Source organism: Vulpes vulpes, chromosome 10 (assembly GCF_048418805.1).
Source record: "Vulpes vulpes isolate BD-2025 chromosome 10, VulVul3, whole genome shotgun sequence".
NCBI classification, from domain to species: Eukaryota; Metazoa; Chordata; class Mammalia; order Carnivora; family Canidae; genus Vulpes; species Vulpes vulpes.
Genome location: NC_132789.1, coordinates 73421337 through 73448567, shown reverse-complemented (window position 1 = coordinate 73448567; position 27231 = coordinate 73421337). Strand labels below are relative to the sequence as shown.

The following is a 27231-nucleotide window of genomic DNA, read 5'->3' as shown; positions in this document are numbered from 1 at the left end:
ATCTTCCCATTGCAATTAACCACATGTCCAGAAACTGGCTTACTACTAAAATGCTGCTTAGTTAAAACAGTGCCAACATTTCTTTGATTCCTTTTTCACGCTTTTCAGGGTACTTTAACCTACTGGTAACGAATTGGGTGCAGGGAGCGGTTAACTGTATTAAAGATGCTTAACTGGATTAGAGATAGCCATGTCTCAAGATGAAAGAACTTTTTTTTTTTTTTATGAAAGAGCATTTAGAAGGCAAAATAGGTATACAGAGCATTCAAGTGCAAATGATGTAATCACAAACACTTCCAGAACATTTCCAATGCACCGTGTGCTGCACTAAGGGCTTTAGACATATGAACTCACTTTATCCTCCCTAAGGCCCTTTGAAATAGGCACTAGCATTATCTCCAGCTTAGAGATGAAAACAATGAGACCCCCAAAAAGTCAAATTACTCACCCAGAGGTCACATAGTAAATGGCAGAGCCAGGATCTGATGCCAAGAAGATACTGCCAATACAGCAGTGAGGCGGTTTGCCCCCCTTCCCCTTTGAAAGGGAAACAGAGGCTAATTAATAACTTACTTGCTCAGAGCTAATAGAGTGGAGCTGGAGTCCCACCCCAGCCGGCTGAGCTGTTGACCTCCAGGCGGCAGTAGCTCATTCATCGGTGACCTTTCCTAGTGAGAACCATCCCTGACTTTCGCAGCCTCCCTTTGTGGACAGACAGCTTTAGAAAACCGTAGGGGTGGCAGGCGGCAGTTGCTCAACACATGTTTGTGGAATAAACACAAAAATGAAGATTGCCACACTCCCTGGTGTCACAGTAGGCCAGAAGGTGCCTTTTACAGTTGAGTAATTCCAGATAAAAACAGGAACACGGTGTTTGTAAGCTGCCATCAATGGAGGAGAACACAGAAGCCAGGGGAGGGAGAACTCAGGGACCCCGATGAGAGCCCCCCACCCGCCAGCAAGTGCCCACAGGCACTGGGACCCGCCACCGGCCGGAGAAGCCAGGCCCTCCTGCGAGAGCGGGGGCTGCCCGGCTCACCTGCCGCCCACCTGCCCGCGCATCCCCCTCTCCTGCCCCAGCTCGGCTGCGGAAACCCAAAGGGCCACTGCGCGGCCCTCAGTAAATATTTGTCCAATGTGCGGATGAGTAAAGGCAGGAGAGGGGCGTGCCTGAAAGTCCCTCCCGCTCCTCCCGGCGACCCCACCTCGGCGTCACTCCCAGATAAAGCCCGCGCCGCCCGCGCGGGAGCAGCGATGCCCAGGTACACGGCGCACGTGCGCGGCGAGTGGCTGGCGGTGCCCTGCGGGGACGCGGCGCTCACCGTGGGCTGGCTGGGCCGCGAGGCCATCCGGAGGTACATCAAGAACAAGCCGGACAACGGCGGCTTCGCCTCGGCGGACGACGTGCGCTTCCTCGTGCGCCGGTGCAAGGGCCTGGGCCTGCTGGACAGCGAGGACCCGCTCCACGCGGCCCTGGAGGACAACGAGTTCGTGGAAGTGGGTGAGTGGCCGCGCCCCGGGACAGGACAGGACGCTCCCCGGCCCTCGCTCGGCCCCGGCAGGTGCGGCTGTCTGCGGGCTCGCACCTGCACCTGCCGCAGCCCAGAGGCCCGCACGCGCCTGGGGGAGGGGAGGACACCCCCTGCCCCCCCCCCCGGGCCCCCCTTTCCAACAAGGCGACAGTCCAGGAATGGGCTGACCTGCCTAGAGCCGCGCCTCTGGTAGGCAGCAAAGGCTACCTTCGAACCCAAGACGGCCTGTCTGGATCCCTTGGCAGGGAGACAATCATTTTGAAGACCCTTCTGCCCTTCAGAAGCGCCTGGAAGCCAGGGGCACAGAGGCCTAAGGGGTTCCGATTAAAACAAAATAAAGCCGGGGCTGGAGCTGGGGGTGGGGGTGGGGGTGGGGGTTAGCTCTTGAACTTCTGTTTAAAACCCGGCCCACCCCAGACACCTGCGTCTGTGCCTTTTGCTCTCCTCCTCAGCAAAGATGCTAAGGGCCCCCCCCCCACCTGAAGTCCTTTTAAAGCAGCTATTTCTCCACACGTGAGAGGAGTGGAAGGGCCCTTTCTGGGTTTACCAGCAATGCCAAGTGCGGTTCTCCCCGCCATCCCTAAGGGAGCCTCTCTTGTATGCTTGTTTCAGTCATAGAAGGCGATGCCATGTCCCCCGACTTCATCCCATCGCAACCAGAAGGAGTGTACCTGTATCCTTTCCTGCGAGCTGGGGGGCTGCCCTGGGGGCTCCTCCGCGGGGAGCGGGCGGCCTGGGGCTGTCTCACACTCCCCCGGGTTTTCCTTTACCAGGCGTCAGGTACAGCAAGTACCGGGAGCCTGAAAAGGTAAGCTGCAAGCCACACTCTTTTGGTAAAGAAAATTAAGTCCCCCTGGTCTCAGGAGGGGTAGGGCCAGCCAAATTTATGCGCAAACGGCATCAGGACGGGGCTTTATCCCGCTCTGTGGAGTAGGAGGAGGCATTCTGCTCACTTCCAGCTTTCTTTACTTAGCGACCTCTTGAGCAAGCGGCCTTTCCCACCAATACACGAATGTTTCAGAGCAGGGGGAAAATCTCTTCCCCACTGTCTTGGCCAAGCAGCCCGGCTGCCCAAGCTCACAGAGGTCCCCTTCTTTTGTGCAGTACATTGCCTTAGATGGGGACAGTCTGACCACAGAGGATCTGGTCAACCTGGGGAAAGGACACTACAAAATAAAGGTACAGGGGAGGGCGGGGAAGGATATCCTCTGGCCTTTTTCACTGCATATGAAGTTTTCAATGTGCTCTGCTTTGACCAACGTTTTCCTAGCTCACCCCAACTGCTGAAAAGAAGGTGCAAAAATCCAGGGAAGTCATAGAGAGCATCGTGAAAGAAAAAACTGGTATCCTTTTCTCTTTGTCATACAATTCTTGTTATTGAATTTTTTTAAAAAATGGTCTGCCTCTAATGGTACAATTTCTGTTTTTATTTTTGTTCTAGTTGTTTATGGTATAACTACAGGTTTTGGGAAATTTGCCAGAACTGTAATTCCTGTCAATAAGCTAGAGTAAGTCTGACCCCCACCCTCCTCAGCAAACACACATTCACATGCCTCCGAGTGTCCCCATCTTTGAGATTACTTTCAACAAGAGAAGTAATTAACATTTGCCCCAATTTCCAGATGAGGAGGATGAGGTTCCTGTTCACTTGCATACAAGCTGGCATTGAAAACACAGGCTTGCTTCTTTCTTCCATTGCATGCATCCCACTGCCTTTAGTCTGTCTCTCCAAAAAGTCACCTATTCTTCCCTTCATTTCCCTAGCTGAGGGGACACATTCTCTGCGAGGTATCTAAGAGAGGTCTTCCCTTTCTCTTCCAGAGAGCTCCAGGTCAATTTAGTACGTTCACATTCTTCAGGTAAGTCATTTCAAACATTAAGTGACTTATAGATTTTGTTTGATCTGATGAATAAAGTGCAGCACGGCGTGAGGCATCCTGTAACAGCTGTGAATAGCTGGTGCACTCTAAAAACTAGTGCCAATTCTGCTTCAGGGGAGGAAGGGAAGCACAAGGCACCATGCAAGACCACCTTTCAGCTGAATTAGAAAAGGAATGGTCCAAGTTGGAGGGATGGGGTTGGGGCAGGAGCACGTGTACTGCCATGCCAACAGAGTGGTGCATTCAGGGAACAAAGTTAAGGCTGGAACTCAGGGAATGAGTTGATCAGGATGAGGTGAGGTGGGAAGGTCTGTCAAGAATCTAGTCTGGATGGTATTCTAAGGGTGTCGGGTTAGGTGGGGCTCACTGAAGCATTCGAGGAAAGAGAACTGAAAAGGCAAAACTGGGTTTTCACATTTCTCTAGAAGATGGGACTTTCAGAAGCAGGACAGTCAGGAAGGAGAGTGGTCCAACTATCTGAGTCAAGAGGAGAAAGGTGGTAGGAGACTGGACTGAAGTGGAGAAAGATTTGAGAGTTGGAGGTGGGAAAGGTTTTGATTTTTCTAGGAGAAGAATATCAATTCTGTTTCTCAGGTGTCGGGAAACCACTAATCCCTGAAAGATGTCGGATGCTCTTGGCTTTAAGGATCAATGTCTTGGCCAAAGGATACAGTGGCATTTCCCTGGAGACCCTCAAGCGAGTTATCGAAGTATTTAATGGTAATGCCATGGATCTCCAGGCTGACCCTCCATTGAGGCTGGGCATGTACCACAAGTAGATTTGGTTGAAGGCATAGTGAGGAACTAGCAGAGATAAGATGACATAAAATGATGGGAGATGAATGGAAATGGGCTTGGTGAGAAGGAGGATGGCTAAGGGGGTGAGGGTGGGGGCAGAGACGCTTACTCCTATGTACCTTCAACTCATTCTTCATCACCCTTTGCTGAGTATTTGGCATCTTTATAGAAGTCTGGAACACACTCCTTAAGTCTATCCCTAAGCTCAAAGCTAGAGAGAACCTTTAATTCAGTGATGCCCAGATGTGGTTATAGAAGCTGCAGCCAATCGTCTGAGAAACACAACAATTCTTCAATGTCCATCCCAAACACCATTTCAGTAGTTCAGTAGTGGATCACTACGTTTGTATCTTTGGGGTAAATACCCAGTAGTGCAATTGCTGGGTCGTAGGGTAGCTCTATTTTCAACTTTTTGAGGACCTTCCATAATGTTTTCCAGAGTGGCTGCACCAACCTGCATTCCCACCAGCAGTGTACAAAGGTTCTTTATATTACTTTTTTAATGTAAATATGTATATGTTTCCAAACATTCTCCAATAGCTTTTTTTTTTCTTCAATAGCTTCTAATGGCTACACACACTCTTTGCCCATATGGAAGTCTTTTAATTCATATTTAGATCATTTATAACTTGTTCCTAGGATCAAAGCTGTAATGAACAACAGCTAGTTCCTGATCTTTAAGATGTTGTTACAATTTCTAAAAATTTCTTGGTCTGATTAGAACATGAATAGTAAGTGCAAAGGGTAGAGGACCAAGGAGGAGGAAAAAGTTAAAGGAGTAGATAATCCTTTGGGGATGTGAGTTTCAGATCACCTTTCCATGCAGCCTGGTCTGGATTATTTCTCTATGTACAGGGTTTCCCCAACCACCTCCACACAGCAAATCTGAGTATGTCCCGGCTAAAATCTGAATGCTTTCCATTGTCCTTAGGATAAAGTCTAAACTTAAAAAAATATATATTTCCTATGCTGTACCTTTCATCCCCATAACTTACTCATTCCATAACTAGAAAGCCTTTGTCTTCCACTCCTCTTCACCCATTTTGCCTATGCCCCCACCTCTGTCAACCATAATTTTATTCTCCATATTTATGAATCTAATTCTGTTGTTTTTTGTTTTAGATTCCACATACGAATGAAATCACCTGGTATTTATTTCTGACTTATTTTATTTAGCATAGTATCCACTGGTTCCATCCATGTTGTCACAAATGGCAAGATCTCATTACTTGTTATAGCTGAGCAATAGTTCACCTCTTTCACCTCTTTCTTATCCATTCATCTATCATTGGACCCTTGGGCTGCTTTCATATCTGGGCTTTTATAAATAATGCTACAGTAAATATAGGGGTGACATGTATCTTTTTTTCAAATTAGTGTTTTCATTTTCTTTACATGTAACTACCCAGTAGTGGAATTACTGGAGCATATGGTGTTTCTATTTTTAATCTTTTGAGATTTCATACTGTTTCTCACAGTGGCTGTACCGACTGGCATTCCCACCAACAGTGCACAACATTCCCCTTTCTCCACTTCCTCATCAACACTTGTTGTTTCTTGAGTTGTTTTATTTTAGCCATTTTGCCAGTTGTGAGGCAATAGCCAATTGTGGTTTTGATTTGCATTTCCCTGATGATTAGTAATGCTGAGCATCTTTTTATATGTCTGTTGGCCTTCTGTATGTCTTCTTTGAAAAAAATGTCTATTCAGGTCCTCTGCCCATTTTTTAATTGGATTATTTGGTGTTGAGTTCTTTAAGTTCTTTATATATTTTGGATTCTGACCCCTTATCACACATATCATTTGCAAACATCTCCCATTCAGTAGGTTGTCTTTTCCTTTTGTTGATGACTTCCTTTGTTGTATAAAATATTTTATTTGGGTATAGTCCCAATAGTTTATTTTTGCTTTTCCTTCCATTGCCTGAGGAGCCATGTCTACAAAAATGTTGCTAAGGCCAAGATTAGTGATTACTGCTTATGTTTTCTTCTAGGAGCTTTATGGTTTTGGGTCTTACATTTGTGTCCTTAGTCCATTTTGAGGTAATTTTTATGTATGGTGTGAGAAAGTGGTCTAGGTTTCCCAGCACCTTTTATTGACAAGACTGTTTTCTCCATTGTATATTCTTATGTTCTCTGACATAGATTTATCAACCATTTAGGCATAGGCCATTATTTCTGGGCTCTCTGTTCTGTTCCATTGATCTATATATCTGTTTCTATGCCAGCACCATACTGTTTTGATTACTACAGCTTTGTAGTGTATCTTGAAATCTGAGATTGTGATATCTCCAGCTTTGTTCTTCTTTCTCAAGGTTGCTTTGGCTATTTGGGTTTTTTGTTTTGTTTTTGTGGTTCCATACTCATTTTAGGATTATTTGTTTTAGTTCTGTGGGAAATGCCATTGATATTTTGATAAGAATTGCACTGAACCTGCAGAGTGCTTTGAGTAGTATGGGCATTTTAATAAAATTAATTCTTCCACTCCACGAGCACAAAGTGTACCATTTGTTTGTGTTGGCTTCAATTTGTTTCATCCGTGTTTTATAGTTTTCAGAGCACAGGTCTTTACGGTCTAAACTTAAAGTGGCTTAGAAGAACCAATTTTTTGCTACGGGGAAGGTGCTCCTTCCTGCTTATCCCTTCTTATTCCCCTCTGCCTTTTTTTTTTTTTTTTTTATAGTGGCTCAGCCAGGTCCCTTAAGCATTAGTTAGGCTTGAGGAATTGTCTTTCCCCAGGTATTTGTGCCATAAAGTGATCCTAGCTCCTACGGGGGGGGGGGGGGGGGGGGGGGGGGGGGTTGGCCTCCCTGGCCGAATGAGGATAGCCGGAAGTAATTGGTGCCTCCTTCTCTCCCAGCCTCCTGCCTGCCCTACGTTCCAGAGAAAGGAACCGTTGGTGCAAGTGGAGACCTTGCTCCACTCTCTCATCTTGCTCTTGGGCTAATTGGAGAAGGGAAGATGTGGTCTCCAAAGAGTGGCTGGGCTGACGCTAAATACGTAAGACTTTAATGACAACTTGCATCCGCAGTAGTTTCCCCAGGCCGGACGCCAGCTGCACTGGCATGCTTTATAGCACTGAATCCTTACGGCAGCCTGGGGATGGAGCCACCATTATCCCTGTTTTGTAGATGAAAACTGGAGCTTACAAGTCAACCTAGGTAAGGCTCTTAGCTTCCATACATTACCCTCAGGCTTCTGGAACTCGGTGGTCACCTTGGAGAAAAGGTATAGTGGCCAGTGTTAACCCCAGCAATTTATTCTTCAGCTAAAACTATTCCAGGGCTTATCTAGGAGACCTCACACTGTTGTGGGTTTATTTAGTCTCTGGTCTCACAGGACAGAGCTATGGATCATAGCACTGACTGTATGGCCTCTGGAAAGCAGGTTCCTTCTGCCTCCCAGCTCCTACCCCAATGGCTAATCAGAAGGGCTTGTTCATCCATCTTCAGATTCCATTGGAGCAGCCCAAAGAATTATTTGAAGTGTTAGCTCAGATCAATTGCTGAGATCCCTCAGTGAAGGGGCAGAGGACCAAGGAGGAGAAGTTAAGGGAACAGATAATCCTTAGGCGGATATAGGTTCCAGATCACTTTTCTTCTCTAGAACTTGATCTTTATTTCTTGGTGCAGGGTGTTTGCTCAGCCACCTTCCCACAGCAAATTTGAGTGTGCCTGGCTGAAGCCTGTAATGCTTGCCATTGTCCTTAGAATAAAGTCTAAGCTAAGAGTGATTTGTGAGAGTCTTGGTCTAATGCCTCCTCCTAGGTTCTACGTTACAGGAGCTGGAGCTTCCTTACAGCTGGAATGTGCTGTGTCTGGGACAGAGGGACCACCCCAGGCTCATTCTTCTCTTCCCCACTCACTCCTGCTCCCCCTGCTCAGAAGTCCTCTGGGAAACTTCCCTCACTGTCCTTCAGGTTCTCCTCCCTGGCCCCTCCTTTGTGCTCTTCCAGCATCTTATCTGCTCATTTGCCTGCAAACCCCACACACTCCCTACTTCCTAGAACACTTACCATATCCTTAAATCTGTAATTGCCCCTGAGCTAGTCTGTCTCAATTTTCCTAGGCCAGCCCTGGTCCAACACCCAGGACAGAGTGGTGTGTAACGAGTATGCTAATAAGCTTGTGAAATGGACATGGTGAATGGTGCTGACTCTGTCTTCCTTTTTCCCTAAAGGGACCTTAATGTAATGACTGTTCCACTTCTTTTATTTCAGGGGAAGATTATTCTGCCAGTGTTTAGCTAAGTAGGATGAGGGTGGAGGACTTTTTAGGTCAAGCTCTGGAGGCAGAGAATTGTGGACAGTCAGGAACCCAGCCTCAGTACAGTATGAAGTGCCCATATGTGCTCAGAAAGCAGCAGGAGAAAAAGTGAGTCACTAAGGTAGACGTTGAATACAAAGGACCTAGGAACCAACATCCAGGGTTACTTCTGTAAATGCTAGAGCCCCTGATTTAAGTACAAAAATTATGTGAAATGTAAGTCTACTTTTAGACTAAAGAACAGAACTAGAGCATAGACCAGAGTTGATGAACAGAATCAATTCACGTAGGTCTAAGTTTTTATAAAACAGATCTTTAGGCTGAAGGATATTTTACTGATTCCTTATGAAATTGGAAATAGATCAGTATTTCATTGATATCCATTTTTTTATCTTTTTAACCATTCTTCAGGTCCTGGAAGCTCATGGATTGAAACCAGTTGTTTTGAAACCAAAAGAGGTAAACAGATCAAGGAAAATTTACTCATTTTAATAAGGCTTTATTTGTATATTATTTTCCGTCTTAAGATCAGTCTCTTGGGTTTCTTAAATGTGGCTTTCATGTTTGTTAAAAAGTTTGTCACTGAAGAAAGCACTCCTCCTCAAGCATTTAAAAGATTCTTTATTCCATAGATGCTTAGGGGTTCTCTGACCTAAGAACTTAAACTTCAAATCAGGATCTCTAAGGATCCCACACAGATGCTAGAAGTCAAGATTCCTCAGAGTGCTCTCAACCAAGAGTTTTGGACCAGAATTTTTATGATATCTCGTCAACACTGATGAGCAGTTAAAGAAAAGCAGCATAATTAGGAGCGATAAAAATTTCATGCGCAGTCTGCACTGGCAGTTCCTGGCTGCCTTGAGAATGGGAATACTTAACAGGTATTCCATTTGCCAGGTTTATACAGCAATTTTGCATAAGATGGAACTTAATCCTCCTCCTTACATAAGCATTACTGCCCTGCACTTTAGAAAACATAAATAAACACCACTCAGCCGACTGGTCAACTCTCCTCTTATGGAAACAAAAGATATGAAATCAACTTGAACATGGGTTACAATAAATCTAGCAAAGGACTTCCCTCTTCCTTTTCAAAGGGCCTGGCGCTCATCAACGGGACACAGATGATTACGTCCCTGGGCTGTGAAGCCGTGGAGAGAGCCAGTGCTATTGCACGCCAGGCAGACATCGTGGCCGCCCTGACTCTGGAGGTGCTCAAGGGTACTACCAAGGCCTTCGACACTGGTCAGCACAGTTCTTCCACTGGGTTGCTATTCGTCAACTGGAGCAGGTTGGGCGGGTGGGTCTAGGTCTTTAGACATGAGAATGGTGGGAGTGGACGGTAGGGGAAGAAGAAAAAACCCAAGTGCCTAGAGCAGGTCCAGTATTGCCACATCTTCCTCCAAGTTGTGCCACACTTGATCCTTGCAATGACCACATTTTACAGCCAGATGCTGACTCTAGAGTTTGCCCAGGATTCCGGATCACCCAGGTCTGACCCCCATCAGACTGGGTGCTGTCTTAGGAACCTGTTCACAGGGTTTTAGAAGTAGAGCAGGACTAAAGTTGGTCCCTCTTAGAAAATTGGAAGAGGACAACAATAGAAGTTGCAACTTACCTGTAAAGTAGTGAATTTGAAAGACTGTCTACCATTTTATGTAGTAGGACAGAAAAACTGTCTAAAGATAATATAAAATGATCAAAAATTGGCCGCTACAGAGCTCCCTTCCATTTTAGCCTAAATCTTTTTAGGGTAGACCCAGGTTCTCAAGTTGAATTCTCAGTGGGCCCAACATATAGTTTGCACTTGGCTATTTAAAGTGGAAGATATACAGTTGGTAAGGGAAATCTTGCTTTTGGGGTGAAGTTTCTAATTGGGAGTGGTGGTAAGAACCTCTGGTTCTGAACCATCGATGGTAGTCTGTACTAATGTAAGAATTGCTCCGACTTTTTTGTCTTTCTGTCAAACCTAGACATCCATGCTGTTCGCCCTCATCGTGGGCAAATTGAAGTTGCTTTTCGGTTTCGATCCCTCTTGGACTCAGACCACCACCCATCTGAAATTGCAGGTCTGGGCATGTTTCTGCAAGTGAGCTGATTCAGTTTTGTGTTTTGTGGGGAAAAAAAAAAATTGATAATCTGTCCCTTGCCATAACCTTCCACAGAAAGTCACAGGTTCTGTGATCGTGTTCAGGATGCATATACCTTGCGCTGCTGTCCACAGGTAAACAAACAAAAAAAATCTTTGCTTTTTTCCAACTCGGGGAGGGGGGAACAGAAAAAGAGGAACGTGTGAATAAATAATGTAATGGTCAATTATAATCCAAATTTCCTTACTGCCTCTTTTAAAAATGATGCATATCCTACTTCTATTTGTCCAGTTATTGCAGACTTTTTATTCTACGTGATAAGCTGTTTGTTTCCTTTGGATTTGCTTTGCTCGCTTCTCTCATACAGAAGCACAAGAGACAACTTGCTAGGTTGGTTTAGTGCCCTCACTTTTAAAAATGCTTAGTAATAACATCATCCTAACCAGTTAGTGGGACTTAACTGGTTCTCTCTTTTAGGTACAACAAGAACCAGCATGCCATCAAGGTTCGCAGGAAAAGCGAATCATAATTCAAGTGCATATCGTGGTTGTACCTTATCTGCATTTAATAAGCAGATACAAACCATCACAAGTAAACCTGTGAGGCTTAACTTTAGATTTAAAAAAATGCAAAGGACCTGAGTTGGCATGAGGCATTCAGCATTACAAATGTTACAGCTCCACTTGATGGGATGAGCACTAGGTGTTATGCTATATGTTGGCAAATTGAACTCCAATTAAAAGAAAAAGGAAGCACAAAAAAAAGTTACAGCTCATTTGTATATGGCAATTAATCAGATGAGAGATTAATATACTTCTCAAGAATGACACAATATTTCATCTTGTGCCCATTGCTAGTCTAGAGTGTAATCGAGAGTCCTCCCTGGAGTAAATACCCTCATTTCCTTTTACTCAGCAAGTTCCATTCTAGCCAGTTGATTGAAAATGTCTATGGCAAAATATTGCTAAATTAGCCGTACAGCACAAATAAATACCAGTTTAAAACATCCTTGCTATTCTAATATGAATATCAGACTCTACATGACAGACACCATTATTAGTGTTTTCAATGTATTCACTCATTTGATCTTATATTTTAGGTCCATGGTGTGGTGAATGACACGATAGCATTTGTGAAGAACATCATTACCACAGAACTTAATAGTGCAACAGATAATCCTGTATCTTTTTACTGCTTCCTAAGCCAGAATTATAGAATTCCAGCTGGTAATCTTTAGATCTGCTAAAGTGATTGTTTTGTATAGCATCTTCATTCTGTCACTCTGTTTCATAGACTAAATACCTGAGGTTCAGAGGTTAAGTGACTCTCTCTAGATCTGAGCTGGTAAGTGACAGAGGCAGACTGTGAACCCGACTTCACTTCAGAGTCTAACACACGGTGCTTTCCATATGGACCCATTAAAGGCTAAAGGGTGTCTTCCCAGCATTGGCTGAGACAGTTCATGAAAACATTTGCCCCAAGAGCCGGGGCTGAGATTGCTGATAGAGGATGAAGACCTATGTCACAAATGTGATTGTGGGGACCCTGGGTAGCTTGGCATTTATGCAAGCCTTCCTGGCTCCGGGGATACCTTAAACGGAAGGTAACTGTTGACATTTACCAAAGTTTTGCCCCAAGAGTTATGGCTTTCCTCATCTCAGGTTTTTATTTTTGGTGCGGACTTTACTCCAATCAGGGTTTCCAAATTTTATGAAGAATAGTAAGAATCCTTCCATTTCTCAAAGATGGAACCCTTCTTTTCTTCATGGTGTAGGTATTGTAGAGCCAAATTATTTTTGCTTTGGAATGTTCTTTGATGGTATAGTTCCTAGATGTTGATGTGGTCAGTCCAGGGTCACACTGGCAAAGTCTTCACAGAGATACTTGATATTGCCTTTGAAGACCACCCAGGCCCTTAGGAATATATTTTTTCTATCCCACATCTGCCTCAGTTCTTTTTTTAAAATGTATTTATGCATGAGACACACACAGAGGCAGAGACATAGGCAGAGGGAGAAGCGGGCTTCCTGTGGGGAGCCTGATGCAGGACTTGATCCTAGGACCTCAGGATCACCACCTGAGCCGAAGGCAGATGCTCAACCACTGAGCCAACCAGATACCCCTGCCTCCGTTCTTAACACTGGAGAAAGTGCTGAGTTAACAACCTTGAAAGCCTTTCACAGCTTAGGTAAGCAGACAGGTTTCACAGCAAATCTTCCTGTGTAAGATTTATCACAGGATGTTTCCAGTGTGGTTTCTCTGACAAGATTACTTCAGGATGTGTGTTTTATGTCCTCAATGTCAGATTGTTCTACAGTGAAGTCAGACCCACACTAAATGATTCTCAACTCACTTACCTCAACACCACTCAACCCCCCAAAACAGAGTAGCGCTTTCATGAAGACTATGTAAGTCTATCAGTTCTTGTAGAGGAGAGGTATCCATTCTACACTTCTATAATTTAGACTTGAGAGGGTATTTTAAAGAATAAAAACAAAGAATTACCACTAAATTACTGGATATGAGAGAGGGATATTTCCTTACTAAATTCTTCTCCCACCACTTGCTGCAGCAAAAATTTCAGCCGAAAGTACTTTCCTTTCTCAATTAAAGATTCTTAATTATTGATGAATTTCCATAAGGTAATATTTGGGAATTTTCTTGCAATACTGGTATTAGTTGAAAGAATATTATTCTTAATTTTTCAATTGTAGATACAGAGCACCTATTAACACAGTTGCTGAATGCTATGGATGCTAAATTCTAATTGCTATAATCTGATAACCAACAAACAAATTTGGAACTGGAGAACAATCAAACATGTTTAAGTCCTAAGTAGGTGCAGAGATTACTTGCTATAAGGGTTCAAAGAATGGAGAGAAGACTAGGGCCTGTGACCGGTGGGTTGGTGGAGAAGAGCCAGCACTGGGCCTAACAGGCTCACAGTTTTATGCACAGAAAAGGTAACTCCCAACTTGACTAAGTTAATGTAATACATGCATCTCCAGCTCTTTGGAAGTCAGAATCTTTCTCACACAGAGTGAGTTCCTAGTTGATAGAAATAAATATTCTTTTTTTTTTTTAAATAAATATTCTTTAGTCCAGTAGATGTAAGTCAGCTCTTTGGAAGGGTTGTTATTGCATTGTCTGGGTGCCTATTGGCTTAAGTGAAGTGCGTGATAGAATGGAATGATCTTTGAGGGCATTAATATGTGGTGAGTCTAAGTTGCTCCTACTTAGATGGGTTTGCAACAGCCTATTGGCCACCATTTGCTATGAATGTTGCTGCAGGATCACTGAGTAGAGAGTTTGAAAGTCTTTCAAGAATTGATTGTTCCTGACAATTTGGTGGTTGCTCCTCAGCAAAGTCTTCCATTCAGCAAATTCTTCTACAGAGTGCAAGCTCACATAGTCCACTGAAGAAATAGAACTAGTGTCCTGATCTCTGTTCTTAATTTTAGATATATACTTTTTGAGGGAAAGTGCTAATCATCAAATAACTATAGTTATGGTGTTTGAGAATCTCTAATTTCAGAAAGAAAAGTTTCCTGTTCCATGTTTCTTTGGCCCCCAATTAGGTGTACATCATTCATCTTTAAGGTTTGGGGTATTTGTTTTGTTGTTTTTGCTTTTGCATCTGTTCATGTCAACAACTGCTTGTAGAAGGACTCTCCTTCTCTCCACCCATATTTGTACAAGAGCTACCAGTGTTAAAAATTAGCCTTAACCTGTTTTGCAAGATGGTTTTTGCCAGCAGAGGAGAGACTATTTCTGGAGGAAACTTCCATGGTGAATACCCAGCCAAAGTAAGCTTTTAGAATTGCTCCTGACCCTGAAAGCATAATCCAATTTAAACCAACTGAACTGAGATGCTCTTTCTAGGCCCTAGACTATTTGGCCATTGGAATCCATGAACTTGCTGCGATTAGTGAAAGAAGAATAGAAAGGCTCTGTAATCCCTCCCTCAGTGAGCTGCCTGCCTTCCTGGTGGCTGAAGGTGGCCTGAACTCTGGATTCATGATTGCACATTGCACAGCCGCAGCACTCGGTAAGAATACTGCCCCTTGCCCAGAACCCAAGTCTGTCCATTTCATCTGAAAGTGTCAAATTTTGTCCTTGAATTCCATCTTTGTCCCCACCTCTTTCGCATCCCACTTGTCTTGGTAGAAATGCAGAAGGAAGTCTCTTTAACATTTTTTAGAAAAAAAACTAAATAAAATGTAAACAAAGCTATACGAAAACACAATAATACCCTAATGACTTTGTGAATAATGAGGTTTCCACAATTTCTCTGTAGAAAGCAATTTGACATCACATAGGAACTTCACCTTTGTAGCTTTTTCCCAAATCCCAATTTGAAGATTTCAGAAGGAAAAAAGACAAAGATATCTATAATTAATGGCAAAACTTGAACTGACCTGAATGATTAAACTCTGGGTACATTCTATTAGATATACCAAACACTGAAAACATAAAGATGTGATTACAATATGCAAAAACGCAGGGTGGCTGGGTGGCTCAGGTCATGATCCTGGAGTTCAAGCCCCACATCGGGCTCCCTGCTCAGTGGGGAGTCTGGTTCTCCCTCTCTCGCTGGCTCCCCCTCAGCTTGTGTTTTCTCTCTCTCTCTTTCTCTCAAATAAATAAATTCTTTTAAAAAAGTAATATGCAAAAATGCTCATAAGAAGATGCCCTCCAGGAAAACTGAGCTTCAGTATAGCTGATTTCTGACTCAAAACTGTAAGTAACACATTAGAACAGGGTTCAGTACAAAGAACATGCCAAGGGCTTCATTTATATTTGCTCACTTAATGGTCACAACAATGCCAAGAGGCGTGTACATTGTACAGAGGAAAACCTGAAGATCTGAGACCTTAGGTGACTTACCCTGGACAACTAGTAAGTAGAACTGAATTCAAACCCAGGCATTTTTGTTCTCAAATCTGTGCTCTTACTTCAAATAATGTGGATCTCATTTTAATCAGTACTTAATCCTAAAACATGATTGCCAAATTTAACAAATAGAAATGCAGGGTGCCCATTTAAATTTGAATTATTCAGGACATAAGTACAAAAAATCATTTGTTTTTCTCTGAAATTCAGAGTTAACTAAACATTCTGTATTTTTTCGGGCAAACCTACCCAAGAGGCAAGAGAGCATGTGGTTAAGAGCATAGACTCTAGGTCCAAATTCCAACTCTGCCATTTATCAGAGGTGTGATATGGAGCAAGTTTCCTATCACTCTCAGTTTACTCCTCTGCAAAATGGGGGGTAATAAATTTACCTAAGGGGGCTGATTTGAGGATTAGATCAATCAATGCATATAAAGCCTTAGAACTGTGCCTGGCCATGTTGTGTAAGCACAAAGTAAATATTAGTTGCTATTAATATTACTCCTAACCCCTTCCTCACCAAAGCCTCACATGGAAACTCAACACAACCAAAAGGAATTCATTGTGTCCTCTAATCCAGTATATTCTAATTGCTCACTTACCTCCTTATTAAAATACTCCTTTCGAGGGCAGTGACTTCTCACATTAACAGATCTAGATCTAGAAAACAGCAGGGACTTTGGAAAGCCTCGTTTGAATGTGTTTTCCTTCCCTAAACTGCCTATTGAAGTTGTGCACCTTGGTTTCATTAGTAGGAAATGAATAGTTTTCTTTCCCAGGGCCAAGTAACTTCTCTTTCACAGCGAGCCTCACCACAGACCACTTATCCATATAAGCAGGCTTAGGGTCCTGGGACCTGGGACTTGCAGCACTTGAAACCTGGAAAGGCCTGGGCAGACCAGGATGAGCTGACCTGGTCTACATCGCTAGATTATCTCGGGATCCTTTATAGTACAGAGGGCAACTGAAGTCTCACCCAGCCACCTTCAGGGGCAAAAATGTAGGGGAGAAAACTCTCCCCTGGTTTCTGGGGCAGGAGGAGGAGCCCTGTAATCGTCCTCCTTACTTAATGTGTTGTCCTCAAGCCAAGAATCTGGCCATCAGTTGATAGTTTGTTAGAACAGCAGAATCTCAGGCCCCACTCGAAACTCGACATTTGCATTTTGACAAGATGGGAGTGACTCTAGGCACAATAAAGTTGGAAACACCAATCTAGGCCATCTCTAGAATTTCCCCCTCCTCCCCAAGATACGTCTGGCAGTCATGGAGTCTTTGCTCAAACCCAGTACAAGCACTTGTGTCATCACTGGGCAGTCTGAGCCATAAAATCTCCTTGCTCAAGATCTGTGGGTCCAGTCTCCATCCTTAGATACCACCCTGAATTCTAATGCCTCCTCTGCTGATACAACCAGTCCAGTTGTTCTTGAGTACTTGGAAAAGCCCACCATGTCTTTTTTACCTAGCCTCCCTGGCATGCTAAATGCTTCCAGTGTTTTCCACTGGACTTTGTAATAGGGTTTGTAATAAGGTTTCTATCTGGTCTTAGCACACTCACTAGTCCTTCCTTTTCATTTCGATACAAACCCAACCTGCTTCCTCTTCCCAAAATAATTTTAGACTATCCAGTGCTTCGATAACAACCAAGAGCTTCTAGAGGGGATACTCCACAATGTTGAGCACATTGAGCAGCCAACATGGCAATTTTTCCTATTTCTAATATGAAAATGAGCATACTAGCATATTCAACTTGCATTGGCCTCTTGCAGTTTCTGAGAACAAGGCTCTGTGTCATCCCTCGTCTGTGGACTCTCTCTCCACCAGCGCTGCCACAGAGGACCATGTCTCCATGGGAGGATGGGCAGCAAGGAAGGCCCTTCGGGTCATCGAGCATGTGGAACAAGGTAAACCCAGCCAGTCTGGGATGGCAGGCCTCACTGATAAACTACAACATGTGTGATCCTCAAGGTAGGATCCCTACCAGCAGCATCAGCATCACCTGGGAACTTGTTAGGAGGGCAGATTCTTAGGCCCGGCCCCCGACCTGCTAACTAAATCAGAAACTCAAGGGAAGAGAACAGAACAATATGGGTTTAACAAGTCTTCCAGGTGACTCTGAGGCTCACTGAAATTTAAGAACCACACCTGCTGTCAAATAAGTGTGACGGTTGGCTTAATTTTTTAAACAATTGAAAACATATTCATAGGTGGAGAGATTAGTACCACAACCCCCCTTTATACCTAACTCTGACTCAACAGCACATTTGCTTCATTTTTTTCCTTTTCTCAAAGTATGTTTTTTTTTTTTTTAAGATTTTATTTATTTATTCATGAGAGACACAGAGAGAGGCAGAGAGAGAGAAGCAGGCCCCATGCAGGGAGCCTGACATGGGACTCCATCCTAGGTCTCCAGGATCACACCCTGGGCTGAAAGTGGTGCTAAACCGCTGAACCACCCGGGCTGCCCCTCAAAGTATTTTCAAGCGAATCCCATCACATTATTTTCTTCCTGCATATTTTATCCCTTAAATATGAATGCTTTTTTATCCACCATGATTCCATTATCATATCCAACAAAAAATCAAGTCTCAGTATCACTGTTGAGTACATTTTCAAAATTTCCCAATTATTTTAGTGCCTTCATAGTGGCCTTGTTCAAATCTAGATTCAAGGCCCACATTTTAAATTTGGTGGTCAAGATTTTAAGCTTCTTTTCATCCAGAACAGCCCCCTCTCCTTTTTTTTCTTCATGCCATTGACTAGTTAAAAAAACATATCAGTCTTCTATTAGAGACTGACATTCTGGATTTACCTGTTAGCCTCCTTGTGGTGTTACTTTTAACTTTTAATCTGCATGTTATCTTTGTTCCCTGTGTTTCCTGTATGCTGCGGGAGGCTTAACAAGATTCAAATCCATACCTTTCGGTAGATAGTTTCTAGGGTGGAGCCGTGTTAGACCAACCTCTCCCTGCCTCCTTAATTACTGCTTGTTTTGTTATTTTTTTTTAAGAGGAATTGCCTTCCTTTAGGCATTGTTATCTAAGCTCCTAAATTTTCCCAACTGTATTGGAAGCTGTGGGATGACAAAAGAGTATCACTACAATAATTCCCCTCTTATCCATGGAGGAGGGGGAATGTTCCAAGACCCCTGGTGGATGACTAACACCATGGGTAGTACCAAGCCCTATGTATACCATGTTTTTTCCTATACGTACATACCTATAATAGTTTAATTTATAAATCAGGCACAGTAAGAGATTAGCAAGAATAACTAATCAAATAGAACAATTATAACAATATATTGAAATAAAAGTTATGTGAATGTGAACTCTCTCAAAATACCTTATTGTGCTTTACTCACCCTCTTGTGATGATGTGCGATGACAAAATGCCTACAGGGCGAGATGAAGTGAGGGGAATAGCGCAGGTGTTGTGAAGTAGCATTAGGCTACTATTGACCTCCTGATGATTCGACAGGAGGAGGAATCTGACAAATCATCAGAAGGATTACCTGCTTCCAGAATGTGGTTGACTTCGGGCCACTGAAACAGCAGAAAGCAAAACAGCAGATAAGCAAGGACTACAGTATTTTAAGACAAATGTGGGAGAGTTAAGTGCTCTTTTTATTGAGATATAATTTACATACCCTACAACAACCCATTTGCATTGTACACTTCAGTTGTTATTAGTATATTCACAGAGTTGTGCAATCACTACCACAAATCAATTTTAGAACACTTTCATCCCAAAAAGAACCCTTGTATCCTTTACCTATCACTCTCGCATTCTCACCTGGCCCCCAGGCTTAAGCACCCATTGATATACTTTCTCTCTCTCTGGATTTGCCTGTTCTGGACACTTCACATACATGGCATACAACACATGGGCTTTTGTAATGGCTCAGTCAGCACAATGTGTTCAAGTTTCTTCCACACTGTAGCATGTGTCAGCACTTCATTCCTTTCTCTGGCTGGATAATATTCCATTGTATGGATATACCACATTTTGTTTACCCATTCATCAGGTGAGGGATATTTGGGTTTTGTCCACTTTTTGGCTAATATAAATACTGCTGCTGTGGACATTTGTGTACAAGTTTTTGTGCAGACATATGTTTTCATTTCTCGAGAGTGGAATTGCTGGGTCATATGGTAGCTTATGATCATCTTGTTGAGGAACTGCCACACTATTTTCCAAAGTGGCTGTGCCATGTCACTTTCTTACCAGCAGTGTTTGAGAGCTGATTTGTCCGCATCCTCACCAACACTTGTTATTACCTGCCTACCATGGTGTGATCCTAATGTCCACATTGAGCATATTGCTCTGGCCAAAAGCCTAAAGAGTCACCCTTGTCAGTTCTCAGATCTTCTATCTAGTTCATCAGCAAATCAAACTTACCATCAAAAGACACGAGATCATGGCTCTGTCACCACCTTTTGATTGGTCTCCTTTGTTTTCATTACTGTTCTTCTACAGGCACCACATACAACAACCAGTGCATGGTCCTTAAAATGTCATTTTGGGGGCAGCCCTGGTGGTACAGCGGTTTAGCACCACCTGCAGCCTGGGGTGTGATCCTGGAGACCAGGGATCGAGTCCCACATCGGGCTCCCTGCATAGAGCCTGCTTCTCCCTCTGCCTGTGTGCCTGCCTCTGAATTAAAAAAAAAAAAAATGTCATTTTGACTACACCATGTTCCTGCTGAAAATTTGCCAGTTACTTCCTAGTGCTCAAAACAAAATCCAGCCCACTTCCTGTAGCCTACAGCAATCACACGTGATCTGGCCTCTGGTTCTCACTGACACCTCTCTCTCCATTCCGTTCTTTACCCTGGAACCACAGTGTTATTCATGTACCTGCCAAGGATGCATCCCTACCTCAGTATCTGTGTCCTCACTGGCCCCTCCACCTGCAACACTGCTCTCCCAGGACTTCACATGGTTCACTTCCTCCCTCCATCTTGGTAGCTGTGCAGATTTTATCTCAGATGTCTTCCCTGTCCACCCCAGCTAAACTTCTTGAAGTTTCCAATTCCTTATATATAAGTGAGGGGATTGGACTAGAAAATGTGAAGTTTCTTCCAGGTCCAAAATGGATTCTACTACTTCATCTGCTCCCACTGTGACCTGTCTACTCACCAGAGTTTGTAGTGTGCTTCATAAATTTTAAGAAGTCAAATGTTTTTAATACTCCATTTCAGTTGACCCCTAAATGGTTTGATCAACTTGAAGCTTCTAAAGTATTTTCTTGGCAAATAATGGAATCCAAAGGTAGAGAAATTTAGGTTCCGGTATTCAAAGTTGATCCCAAGGTATCATACACTTAATAAGACTTCTTAACTAGGAAAAAAACCCTGTATTTTATCAAGAAACCTAAAGTTGGCAAGATACCAATTTCTACAATTTCAGTTTTAGTGGGCTTGGGAGAACTTTGAGTTTGAAGGCTTGAAACGAACAAGATCTACCGCAACAAAAGATTCATTTGCTCATTCACTGGCTCCTTCAATCCTATGAAGGTGTATGTGCCAGGAATTTCAGGCCAAAGGAACAGCAAGACTAAAAACCAATTGACATTTACACAAAGGTAGAAATAGGACCCACATGTCATCCATCTTGCTCAGATAAAGTAAGGAGAGGACTAATATATTTACCTGGATAGCATTCCCCTTCTTAACATTAAAGATACAGCCAAGGGAGTAGAAAAGCAAATTTAAGATGGTAACCAAATACCAAGTTGGCTTTATTCTACCAGTGGACAGAGGACCGACCATCTCTTCATTGGCTAGAGATGGCTTTCAACTTCCATGTGAGTTATATCCCCCAAGCACAAAGGCAGTTTTAAACAGCTATACCCTCCACCTTTCTTGTTCCAGTGCTGGCCATTGAGCTTCTTGCAGCCTGCCAAGGAATAGAGTTTCTACGCCCCCTGAGAACAACCACTCCTCTAGAGAAGGTCTATGACCTCGTGCGCTCTGTTGTAAGGTAAAGTCAAATAGGTCCCTGGATGTGACATCATTGCAGAACTGTGAACCCTGGCAGCAGTTAATGTTTGGCTGATGGTTTGATGTGCTTTCTCTGTAGGCCCTGGATAAAAGATCGCTTCATGGCTCCAGACATTGAGGCAGCACACAGGCTGCTCATAGAACAGAAGGCAAGTTGGCCACTTAGCTTACTTCCTAGTTTGGGGTCATTATGGGAAAGCAGAGTGGGAGTGGGGACTGAAGAAATATTCTTATTCTCTTGTCTCCTGTCTATTCCTTGGACATGAACAGAAAAGGAACTTAAGCAACTTCCACAGCAACTAAAAAGCTATTTGATGAACTCTTAAGTGTCCCATATTACACCCAAAAAATGACTATCTAGCAATGAGAAACTGAAATGATTTTAAATGGAGTTTGGGATGGGTATTCACGGGGAGAAAATGAGATGAAAGTTTCACGCATCCCCTCCACCAAGAAGATTCTCTTTTGTTCAAAAGTATATTCTCTTTCCGTGATGCTGTCCCCACCACCTCCAACTGGTCCAATGACTAACAAAGTCCCAGGTTTTTACTCCAAAGGTCTGTTGGTCTGTCTGGTGCTGGGGTGTGTCCTGTCCCATCTCTCTAGGTGAGATACCACTTATTTCCTCTGGCTTCATTGACTATAGATTTATCTGACAGGAACAGATGCCTCCTAGGCTGACTGATTTTTTAAATATATTTTTTGAGACTTTTGTCATAATTTGTTGGTATCACATTCTCTAGGACTTCTTGATTTCCCCTAGAACCATTGCTCTGCTCTTGGGGAATTATTTTTCCCTTTGATCTTCACACCTGTCATCCCTAAGTATGCCCTACATACACCCTTTGAGGGGAAGCCCCTTGCTTGCTGCCAACTTTGATTCTCATTGAGAGGTGTATAAGAGGCTAGCCTTTTTATTAATTGAAATATACCTGGCATATAACATTATATTTGTTATAGGAGTATAAAATAATAATTTGATATTTGTATATTTTGCAAAATTATCACCACAATAACTAGTTAACATCTGTCACCATACATAGTTATAATTTCTTTCTTCTTATGGTGAGAACTTTTAAGATCTGCTCTTAGTAACTTTCAAATATATAATACAATATTATTAACTATAGTCACCATGTTGCATAGTCTATCCATAAGATTTATTTTATAACTAGAGGTTTGTACCTTTTGACCCCCTCTGCCCATATCACTCAAAATCAGCTGCCCATCCCTTGAAAGGCCAATATTCAAGAGATGAGCTTTGATTGGAAAATAATATGAGCATTATTCAGGTGGCCAGCTACCTGGGTAAAGGCAGAGTCTTATCCAAAAGCCCACTTCCAAAAATAAAAGGGGACACCGGCTGGCTCAGAGGTTGAGCATCTGCCTTTGGCCCAGGGTGTGATCCTGGGGTCCTGGGATTGAGTTCCACATCGGGCTCCCTGCATGGAGCCTGCGTCTCCCTCTGCCTGTGTCTCTGCCTCTCTCTCTGTCTCCCATGGAGAAATAAATAAAATCTTTAAAATAACAACAACAACAAAAGCCCACTTCCAGGTTTCTGCCTGGCCCAGCAATATTTAAAGGGGTTTAATCAGTTAAAGGAGGACAGTGGTCAGTGACATTTCTTGATTACATGAAGACTTGATGTCACCTACAGAGTTATCCTGGTGCTTGTAGGTTGTGCAAGAAGTTCTAGTATTTTGGTGGGTGCCCACAGGGTGGGGGGGTGGAGGTCTGGCTTCTTGGTACCCAGAGATGGCATAAGAACGTTCTGTTTTTTTTCTGCAAAAGAGGGCAAGATCTACAGATGTGCAAAGGAAAGTCATTTGTTCATGATCTTAAAAACAAAAAACACTTTGCTGAAGATTGCTGGGCTTGTCAGAAAGCCAAGGCGGCTTCAAACAGACTTGCTGGCCTCTGTGGCCTGGGAAATCTCTGGTTCTGCATTCCCAAAGGCCAGAGGTCTGCTGTTATACATCTATCGGTGGACGCTTAGGTCGCCTCCATGTTCTTCATAACTAATGCTGCATGAATATGGGGGTGCAGGTAGCTTCCGAGGAAGCTAGCCTTTGAAAGAATACATTTTCTAAGGTAATACAAAAGAATAGGAAACGCTCCTTGATTGTTAGCAGCAAGCTGCTAAAAAGCAACTGTAAATCAAAAACAGGACCTTAACTTGAGAAGACGTGATGCTTGAAAGAGAGCAGGTTGGTGGATGGAGGTACGTAGGAGACAAGGGTATGAAGCATCGCTCCTCAAACTGTAACGTGCCCGTGAACCTCCTGGGGGTCTGATTCCAGGGGATGCCTATGCTGCCGGCCCACAGGTCAGACTTTGCGTAGCCAGAGTGGAAGGAATAGAGCACATGTGGCATGGAGAGCCAGCAAATGAGGAAATCCACTGCCCTATTCAAAGCTTGTCTTAGAAAACACATGGTCATACCTTGGGGCAGCTTTCCTTAACTCTGTCCACACTGAATTGTCAGTTTTGTTTGTTTATTTTACTTCAGAAGAACTGCTTTCAGCAGCTGAACACCATAAAGGTGACTTTAGAAAGCTTCTGGACTTTGCATTTTAAAAGCTGTTAATGCAGCCAGAAGCTAATTGATACAGATCATGTGTCAAATGGCTTATAATAAAAGCAAGTAAACAGCTGCTACGTGCCTAGTCAGCTATAGATGTTTTGATCAGATGAAGCTGATGTTTAATGGCATGTGAGGACAGTGGCGTCAACATTTTGACTCTATTTTATCCTTCTCAGGTTTGGGAGGTAGCTGCACCATATATCGAAAAATACAGAATGGAACATATTCCAGAATCCAGACCTGTTTCTCCAACAGCCTTTTCACTGGAATTTCTACATAAGAAATCCACCAAAATCCCAGAGTCTGGGGATCTTTAGAGGGCTTTGTCATGGATTAGCAAATCAGAGGGTACCTGGTTTAATAGTAAAGCACATTATGCTGAAGAAAGGACCTGAGGACTTTCCTGGGCAGATCAATTCATTGTATTATTCAGTTCTTCTAAAAACCTCCTTTGGTTAGGCTGGTGACAGCATTTTAGTCACTTCACTCCAGCACTGTGCTCTTGGTGACTTGGTTTGAGACACAGAAGCTGTTTTCAGATTATCAGAGTTTCCTTTCTTCCTTAACAATATCAACAGGCCACAGGCCACTTCACATTATTTGAACTCAGATTTTGAAATAAATTGGTAGTATTCTTTTCCAAAAACATTAGACTTTTATGAATCTCTTTTTTTTTCTCTTTTCTTTTGGTTTGACAAGCTAAGCTCCCCACCAGATGACTTTGGCTGATAGAATTATACTATACCATGATGTGATGTGATAAATGTTCCTTAATAGGCCTTGATAAATAACTTCTTTTAAAGTCATAATTTGTCCTGAAGCTTCTCTTTCTTCTATTTATTGCATCATACCCCAGTCAATAGGTCAACAAGAGGTTTTGTGTAAAGGAGGTAAGCAATGAATATAGAGATTGCTGTTGGAATGGCCCTTATTGATATTTATGAAATAAATATCTCAAAAAAAAAATCTCAGATGCTTAAGCTGGAGTTGAAGGTTACTATTACTACTGTCTTACTATGCGTTAGTAGTCTATTCACATCCCTGTGATAACCCTGCGTTAAGAAGCCTCCTGTCCCCAAAATAAGAAATCTTATGTTCAGAGTTAACCAACCCCTTCTCTGTAACGGTAATCATTAAAAGGATGAACTATTGACAAAGGTCGATGGGGCCCTGGGACGTGTTACCCAATCTGTTTTTTTCCTCAAAAAATGACAAAGGACCTTCTTGGAAGGCTTAAGTATAATCATCTGGATGAAAGATGGGTCAGATGACCTCTTGGTTTCCCAAGGCTAAGATCTCTGACTTTGCACCGCCTTTTGTGAATGCATGCAAGTCACTCCAGCGCAGGAATCTGAAACCATGACTCTAAAACTACAGTAGGCCAAAGAAAGACCAGACGCACTTGCCAGCTTGCCTGCCCAGCTCCAGCCTAAAATGGGTCCAACAGCATATTTCACAATAGGGTTTTCACTCTTTAGATGGCACCTCGTCCACAGGAAAAGGTGGAGACAGAAATGAAAACTGCTGCCGACAGCAATTCAGCGATCGAAAATGTGCCGAGGAGCCTGTTTACCAAAAGGCTGGTCTTGGTGCTGTTCTTTGCTAGAATGTAAACATGCACAGATGTTGGCTAATGTTCTTAGGAACCCCAGCTGAGCCAGTAAACCCAGAGGTCTGATGGCTGCTCTCCACTCCAGGCTGGGGAGTGCCGGATTCCCATAGGTCTCCCAGGGCACTAGATTAGTGAGTTCTCTGGACAGCTATGTTAGAAATGGTTTATCACACGCCTCCAAGAGAATTTCAAGGCAAACATAGAAAGAATAAACTATGTCTTGGTTGTCTTACGCTGTCACTATATTCTTAGATTTTTCTAACAGTTTAATTGCACCTCTTTAGGGAATTAATCAAGTTAATTGAAAGCTTTAGTCAATGAATGTTAGCACGTCGCCAAGTGTCTTTAGAGAGTGTGGTTGGTTCAGTTTTCTTTCTCTTTCTCGTGGAGTAGCAGCAAGGGTTAGTGGCATCAGGATTTCCTCCCAGCAGGCTCACCTGGGCTTCTTCTCCTGCTGTCTCAGGGCAGCCAGAGGACAGGCCCCAAAGCATCAGGGCTTTTATACTTCCACAGTGCCACACTTGCTAATGTCCTATTGACCAAAGCTAGTCACCCTCTCAAGCACAAGTCAATCTGGGAGAGTAATAGTGGCATTGGCATGTGATCTGCGGTCCATTACTGTAACAATCTACCATGTACATAAAATAAAAATATACATATAACCTGAAAAATTCAGGACTCTTTTCATTACTACTTTATTTCTTTTTTTTTAAAGATTTTATTTACCCATTCATGATAGAGAGGGGGGTGGGCAGAGACACAGGCTGAGGGAGAAGCAGGCTCCACGCAGGGACGCAGGGAGCCTGATGTGGGACTCGATCCCGGGAGTCCAGGATAACGCCCCGGGCCAAAGGCAGGCGTTAAACTGCTGAGCCACCCAGGGATCCCCTCATTACTACTTTAAACTTGAGTCTCATTCTGGATCTGGTCACTGGATTATTATCATTTCATTAAACCTTCTGATTATCTCATGAATAGCATGATCATTTTGCATTTTGGGGGTTACTTTGGTTAAAGGTATTATTTTGTTAAATGTAAACATTAAAAACATATCAAAAATCAAAGCCAAGAAATGTGTTTCAGCCCCACAGCATAGGCCTGGTTAGTCACAAGGTGTCACATTCCTTTTGCTTAGTGATTAGTTCAAGAAATGGCTAAGATTGCAGGGCAGCCCGGGTGGCTCAGTGGTTTAGCGCTGCCTTCAGCTCAGGGTGTGATCTTGGAGACCTGGGATTGAGTCCCACATCAGGTTCCCTGTGAGCCTGCTTCTCCTTCTGCCTGTGTTTGGGCCTCTCATGAATAAATACAAAATATATATATATATTTAAGATTTTATTTACTCATGAGAGATACAGAGCGGGAGAGAGGGAGGCAGAGACACAGGCAGAGGGAGGAGCAGGCTCCATGCAGGGAGCCCGACGTGGGACTCGATCCCGGATCTCCAGGATCACGCCCTGGGCTGCAGGCGGTGCTAAACCCTAAACCACTGCGCCACCTGGGCTGCCCGAATAAATAAAAATCTTTAAAAAAAAAAAAAAAAAAAAAAGGCCGAGGTTGCAATGTGGGCCAATGAAACAGAG

The 27231-nt window shown here is 43.3% G+C and overlaps 1 protein-coding gene across 1 annotated transcript; it reads left to right on the top strand.

Moving 5' to 3' along the window:
• The first annotated feature begins 704 nt into the window (after positions 1-704).
• Positions 705-26322, top strand: HAL (histidine ammonia-lyase). The gene is made up of 20 exons (XM_026013109.2): positions 705-1501; positions 2145-2205; positions 2313-2340; positions 2637-2711; positions 2803-2875; positions 2974-3040; positions 3354-3391; positions 4007-4132; positions 7070-7209; positions 8886-8933; positions 9572-9719; positions 10448-10543; positions 10640-10698; positions 11664-11744; positions 14305-14370; positions 14447-14612; positions 17224-17358; positions 21327-21435; positions 21535-21604; positions 24216-26322. Exons 1-20 carry the CDS (start codon positions 1144-1146, stop codon positions 24354-24356), a joined length of 2085 nt encoding a protein of 694 aa, XP_025868894.2. The 5' UTR covers positions 705-1143; the 3' UTR covers positions 24357-26322.
• Positions 26323-27231: the final 909 nt, after the last annotated feature.

What these genes read in the sequence shown, in the direction of transcription:
- HAL (XM_026013109.2), top strand. Translation starts at nt 1,144, where the DNA reads ATGAGTAAAGGCAGGAGAGGGGCGTGCCTGAAAGTCCCTCCCGCTCCT. An exon ending in GCTGGGCTGACGCTAAATAC is followed by an intron (nt 7,210 to 8,885) that starts GTAAGACTTTAA and finishes ACCATTCTTCAG; the next exon opens with GTCCTGGAAGCTCATGGATT. An exon ending in CTCGTGCGCTCTGTTGTAAG is followed by an intron (nt 21,436 to 21,534) that starts GTAAAGTCAAAT and finishes CTTTCTCTGTAG; the next exon opens with GCCCTGGATAAAAGATCGCT.